Here is a 6712-nt window from a genome sequence, read left to right as displayed (position 1 = left end):
ATATATATATATATATATATATATATATATATATATATATATATATATAAAACACATATATATATATTCATGTTTATTTAAGAGGAAGAAAATCAAAAACCATTTAAAAAAAAAAAACCACCCAGCCCAGCTTCCCACCCTCCTGAAGTGGCCCCCATTCCCATCTCAGTCTGAGAAGACCTGGGCCAGACAGCTGTCCCTGTCCGCTTAACAGCCCAGCCTACTCAAAAGTTGTTGGCAAGACCATGAGGCGACAGATGGGCCCCTCTTGGCCTCTGTCCCAGCTCCCTGCAGCCAGATGGAAGGGCGCCTGCCTGCCTCCCCATCCCTGAAGCATCCCCAAGGACAGCCCTCCTTCCTCCACCACGATGAGGGGAAGCTGGAGCCCTAAACTTTGATCCGCCATTGGAGTGGCCCAGATCTTTCCATCTGGAGTAAGTCTGTTAGAAGCCCAAGGCCTTCTCTTGAGTCTGGCCTTGGCCTCCAGCCTGGAAAAGGGGTACCATCAGTTCTGAAGGCCAAGGCCACCCCTTCCCCAGGACAGAACCACATCTCTGATAAAGGTTTTGACGTGAATAAAGTTTTAAAAATGAGCCCTAATAATGGTTCATGCCTACTGGAGCTTCTCACACCTGCTTGTGAGTCTGAGCTAGTCAGGGCACAGGTGAAGTGGGCATGCCAAGAAATGGGGAGGAGCCTTACAGAAGGGGCCCCACATCTCCTCCCTCTGCAAACTTGGGCCCTGCCTCAGCTCAACCTAGAAGGGCTGTTGCTCCTTCTATCACACAGCCTGTTTGGCTGTGCTCCCCCTGGTAATTGGCTAATTACTGGAGATTAATGTTGGTAAACAGAAGCCGCCTCTTCTACTGCCATCTGCTCCTTCATTATTTGCCCATCCATTCCCCTTTCTCTCTCCCCAAAGCCCCAGTTCATGGCATGGTCTAGTGTCCAGGTGTGAACGCAGCCCAGAGGAGGGATTCTCCCGCCCAGGTGTTGGGGAATGAAACAGGGACCCAGTAAGTCACAACTTGAGGGAGAATGTGTAGAATACAGGTTGTCAGCAGCTGGCTTTATTGGGAAGGGGACTTTCAGGAGCTGGGTTCACCAGACACTGCTGAGTCCTGGGCTTCGGCAGAGGCCACAGCAGCAATTCGTGCCTCCTTCTTCTGTCGTTGTCTTTCTTCCTTTAGGCGCTTGCGTTGCTGCTTGTCCAGGTCCTGTAATAGTTCCTGGAATCGGGCACTCCTTGGGTCCACGTGGTAGCCCAGGCGTTCCTGGGCCTCAGCCTGTAACCGGGCCCTCCGCTCCTTGTCAGCCTGAATTTTCTCCCAACGTTCTTGCTTCTGCTTTCGCCAGTTCTCAATCATTTGTGGCATCTTGGCCATGCACTCTGCAATACGCTGCTCCCTGTAAAGGAAAGCAGACAGTGAGGACAGACCAAGGCAAACCTGAATTTCACCCTGCTGTCTTACTAAACCACTCTCATGCCCTTGTCATGGATGTCCTCTGTGATTCCACATGCTTGTACGCCAGATCTAAATTCAGGCCCAGGGACAGCTTTTTTTCCAGTCCTGTGAATCTGTAGGTACACTGATAGGATTAAAATAGTAAAACTGAAATAAGTCTTAACAGCTAGGGAGGGACAAAGAGGGACCAGCGCCATCCTCCAGTGCCAGCATGACTCTAGATACCTGACTTCTTCAGGTCTCAGTTTCATCTGTAAAAAGGTCACCTTGTCGTCTCAACATTGTGAGGATAAGGTTAAATACCAGCAACCCATTTCACCAGCCCTGAGCCCTGCACCAGAAGGGGCGTCATCCAAATGTCTGTCTGGTTTGCCTCCATTTCCTCCTCAAATCTGATCACATGTGCCTTCTTTTCTGACTTCTGCCCCAGACTTCAGAGTCCATCACTGCTCTCAGTTTCCATTACGTAGCCACAGTGGTCATACTTCTAGGCTTTTTTTTAAAGGCAAGGGTCTCACTACATAGACTAGGCTGGCTGGTCTCAAAACTCTAGCCTGGCGTGGTGGCGCATGCCTTTAATCCCAGCACTCGGGAGGCAGAGGCAGGTGGATTTCTGAGTTTGAGGCCAGCCTGGTCTACAAAGTGAGTTCCAGGACAGTCAGGGCTACACAGAGAAACTCTGTCTCGAAAAACCAAAAAAAAAAAAAAAACAACAACAAAAAAAAACCTCAGTGATCTAACCTGCCTGTCTCCAGAAGGCGTTAAAGGCATTAAAGGTGTGCTCCACCAAGACCAGATTACTTGTGATAAAAGGTTTCACTTAGTAGCCTGGGCTGTCCTCATTCCTGCTTCTGAACCATGTCTTGGCTCAACCTCAGGGCCTTTGCAACAGTTGCTCCCTCTGCTGGGAACTCATGCACTTATGCTTTGAGTAACAGTATCTGGTTATATGGGGATTTGCTTAAACGTCACAAGAGCTAGCAAGCACTGTTTTGTCTTCCTGGGGGGTCTTTGGTCATCATCTGAATCCTCTGTTTTGTTCCCTGTGGTGTGGATCCTTATATCCTTGCAGAGTAATCCTGGAAGTATATATATAGTCGAGGAGGGGACTGGTACGGACCTGTAATATCAAACATTCAGAAGGTAAAGACAGATGGATCCTAGATTCGAGGCCGGCCTGGACAATAATAGAATGAGTTCAGGTTAACTGAGTCCTTGTTATGAAGAATAAAAGGGCAGACTACTGATAAAGGAAGAGGATACGTAAAAACAAACATTAAAACTGCAGTTGAGTGACTACACGGATGTACCTAGAAGTCTGCTTTGCAGCAAGGTTAACATGTAATGTTTAAGCCCACGCCACAAGGGCTCCGCAAGCCTCCTATGGAGGACTCCTGGTTTCGGGGCCCTGGGGTACCTGCCCCAGCACACCCACCTGGCTTGACGCCTTGCCTCCGCGGCCTGCTGCTGCAAGCGCAGCGACTCTTGCATGGTCGCTAAGCTCGGGTACCATTCTCGCTCCTCGGCCTCCAACTCGCGCAGCTGCTCTGGGGTCGGCCACAGGGAGGCGGGGGGCACCCCGGAGATGGCGCCGTGCCGCCCGAACTGCTTGGCAGCATAGCGGGGCGTTAACTGCCATCGCGGGGTCAGCAGGTTCTCCGGGTCTGGCGAGTGGGGCCCGGGGCGCCGGCGCGGGGGCGGGGGCGCACGGTAGCTGCGGGAGCTGGGACCCAGGGCCACAGAGAGCCGCAGGAGGCGGCCACTCCGCATCGCGAGTGCCGCCATCTTGGCTGTGGGTCCTCGCGGCTCGGGGCTGGCTACGGCGCTGCCTGCGCGGCGGAGACACCGGGGGCCTCGGGCGGGGAGCGGAGGAGCGCCGCGCCGCTGTAGTCCGCACAGTGCAGGTGAACGGTTAATGCGGGGGGCAGCTGTTACGAGAATGCTGTATGGCTGGTGGCTTACCTCTTTAATTCCAACAATCGGGAGGCAGAGGCAGGAGGATATAAGTTCCAGGACTGCCAGGACTACGCGTATCAAAAAAGGATTTCTGCAGTTTATTTATTGGGGGAAGGGGCGGAAGTGTTGGTGATCAAGTGGAGGTCAGAGGACAGCTTGGGGAAGTCGGTTTTCTTACACCAAGCGAGTTATGGGAATAGAACTGTAATCACCTTGCCTGGTGGCAAATGCCTTTACCCTCCGAGCCTTCTTCCGGCCATGATTTGGGATTTTGAAATAGGATATCATCCTGTAGCCAGGTCAGCTTGGAACTTCTTGGCATAATTCAGGATGGTATCGATTTCTAAGTCAGTCTTGCCTGTGCTAGGGTGACCGATAATGAGCCTGTTTAAAATAAGACTTAAAACTCGCCTGCTTTGGCCGGGCGGGAGTGGCGCATGCCTTTAATTTCATAACTTGGAGGTAGAGACAGGCGGATCTTTGTGAGTTCAAGGCCAGCCTGGTGTACAGAGTGAATTCCAGAACAGCCAGGACTGTTGAACAGAGAAACAACAACAACCAAAAGAAGAAAAGAAAAAATTGGTGTGCTAGTATTATTTAAATTACTGTTTGACATTTTGACTTTTAATTTTGAAATATTAATGCTTTAAATATGTCTGTTTTATTTTACATTTTATTTTACTTCACATTTGTGTTTTTAAATTTCTCTAATATATTAAATATTTCCTCTTTAATATTTAGGCTTATGTTGCCTTTTAAATCTTCTTTAAAAAGATTTAACTGTGTGTGTGTGTGTGTGTGTGTGTGTGTATGCCTCATGTGTGGGTGCCAGTGGAGGCCAAAGGAAGGTCTCAGCTTCTCAGACTGACCTTACAAGCAATTGTCAAGGGACTTGAATACAAGAAACCAAATTCTTCTAGTCTTCTGGAAGACAGGAAGTATTTTTTTGTTTTTTTTGTTTTTTCAAGACAGGGTTTCTCTGTGTAGTCCTGGCTGTTCTGGAACTCACTCTGTAGACCAGGCTGGCCTCGAACTCAGAAATCCGCCTGCCTCTGCCTCCCAAGTGCTGGGATTAAAGGCATGTGCCACCACCGCCGGGCTAGGAAGTATTTTAAACTTTTGAGCCATTTCTCCAGCTCTATGGATTCTAACTTGTTTGGTCGTTGGGGGGGGGGGGAATCTTGTTTGGGTTTTTTGAGTCTTGCTATGTAGTGCTGGCTGGCTGGCCTGGAATTCACTGAGGACTAGATGGCCTCCAACTCACAGGGTTCTGTCTGTCTCTGTGTCCCCAGTGCTGAAATTAAAGATCTGAGACCACCATGTGCAGTTTACCTTTTACCTTAAACATTTATGATCCACTTTATGGGATTTGGTTATGTGACTCAGTTGATAGTATGATTGCCTAGTAAGCACAGAGCCCTGAGTTTCATCCCCTGCATGGCATAAACTAAACACAGTAGTGCATACCTATCATCCTGACACTGGAGCGGTGGAGGCAAGAGGGTCAGAAATTCATGGTGGCACCTTTAATCCCAGCACTCAGGAGGTAGAGGATCTCTATGAGTTGGGTCCTGTTGAAATAGACTTTGTTTTTGCCTCACCCTGGTGTTTATAGAGACCCTCACACGCATGTGTGAACCCGTGTGTGTTTGGATATGTGTGGGTGCCCTTGGCTCACTTGTGTCAGAGTTCTAAGTTCTTAATTTGGGGAGTGGGCTTTTGTGTGCAATGTTCCTGGCAGTCAGAAGACCCTGTCAGATTCCCTGGGACTGTTGTGAGGTGCCATGTGGGTGCTGGGAATAAAATGCTGCACCTCTGGAAGAGCAGCCAGTGCTCTTAACCGCTGAGCCATCTCTACAGCCCCCATCCGTTAGAGCTATGTTTAAAAAAAAGACAGGGCTTCAAGGTGGGTCTACTGATACACACCTTTAATCCCAGCACTAGGGAGGCAGAGGCAAGCAGATCTTTTTTTAAGTTCGAAGCCAGCCAAAACTATGTAGTGAAAGCCTGTGTCGTCAAAACGACAACAAAAATAGGACATCCTGTAGCCTGTGCTCGCTAAGTAGCCAGTACTGACCTGGGATGTCTGGTCCTCCCATCTCCACCTCTCAAGTGCTCTAAATTGTGCCACCAAACCCCGCTCTTCTTTTTTCTTTATTTCTGTGTTGGGATGGAGGGCAGGGCCTTAAACATGCTAGGCAAATATTCTACCACTGATCTAGACTGTCAAGCCTACTGTTGGGCTGGAGAGATGGTTCAGTTGTTAAGAGCACCAACTGCTCTTCTGAAGGTCCTGAGGTCAAATCCCAGCAACCACATGGTGGCTCACAACCATCCATAATGAGATCTGACGCCCTCTTCTGGTGTATCTGAAGACAGCTACAGTGTACTTAGATATAATAATAAATAAATATTTTTTTAAAAAAGCCTGCCGTGTGTGTGTGTGTGTGTGTGTGTGTGTGTGTGTGTGTGTGTGTGTGTTATATGGGTTTGTGTATATGTCCATACCTGAGCATATGGAGGTCAGAGGTCAGCTCCTTCCTCAGGCACGGTCCACCTCATTGTTTTGGAGATGGGGGTCTTTAATTGACCCGAACCTCACTAAGTCATCTAGGCTGGCTGGCCAGTGAGCCCCAGGGATCTGCCTTTCTCAGCCTCCCCAGTGAGGGTTACAAGCATGAACTCTGGAGTAGGAGCAAGTGCCCTCAACCTCTAAGTCAGTCCTCCAGCCTTTTGTTTATGCATGTGCAGTTGTTTATGGGTTATATGTGTTCATGTATGTGGAGGCCAAGGACTGATCTTTTTGTGTATGTGAGTGTCCCTATGGGCCAGAGATTGATGCTAGGTGCTTTTCTCTATTGCCATACATCTTTTTAATAATAATAATAATAAATTGGGGCTGGAGAGATGGCTCAGTGGTTAAGAGCACTGACTGCTCTTCCAGAGGTCCAGAGTTCAATTCCCAGCAACCACATGGTGTCTCACAACCAACTGTAATGATGCACTCTTCTGGTGTGTGTCTGAAGAAGCTGCAGTGTGCTCATATAAATAAAAGTAAATATTTAAAAAAATAAATTATCATCATCATTATTATTTCAGGGTATTTTGAAAAGGTTTCTCTGTGTAGCCCTAGCTGTCCTAGAACTCAATCTATAGACAAGGCCAGCCTCCAACTTTGAGATCCACCTGTCTCTGTTCCCAGAGTATTGGGACTAAAGGCGTGCACTACCACTGCCTGGCTTAAATTATTATTATTATTATTATTTTTAAGATTTATTTATTTATTATAT

General features: G+C 48.2%; 2 protein-coding genes across 2 annotated transcripts in view; one reads left to right on the top strand and one right to left on the bottom strand.

The window, feature by feature from the left end:
* Positions 1–1052: 1052 nt before the first annotated feature.
* On the bottom strand, positions 1053–3492 carry Gadd45gip1 (GADD45G interacting protein 1). Its single transcript, XM_021220487.2, has 2 exons — positions 2902–3492; positions 1053–1407 (listed from the first exon to the last, which is right to left on the bottom strand). The coding sequence occupies exons 1-2, from the start codon at positions 3249–3251 to the stop codon at positions 1089–1091; spliced, it is 669 nt and encodes a 222-aa protein (XP_021076146.1). The 5' UTR covers positions 3252–3492; the 3' UTR covers positions 1053–1088.
* Dand5 (DAN domain BMP antagonist family member 5) overlaps positions 3204–6712 on the top strand; it is a 16683-nt gene continuing 13174 nt past the window's right edge. Inside the window, exon 1 of the transcript XR_003842628.1 lies at positions 3204–3370. The gene's annotated coding sequence lies outside the window, so the exon portion shown is untranslated. The remainder of the gene's footprint in view (positions 3371–6712) is intronic.

This window comes from Mus pahari, chromosome 20, assembly GCF_900095145.1.
Source record: "Mus pahari chromosome 20, PAHARI_EIJ_v1.1, whole genome shotgun sequence".
NCBI classification, from domain to species: Eukaryota; Metazoa; Chordata; class Mammalia; order Rodentia; family Muridae; genus Mus; species Mus pahari.
Note: the sequence above shows the minus strand (reverse complement) of the source record. Positions and strands in the feature narration are given on the sequence as shown.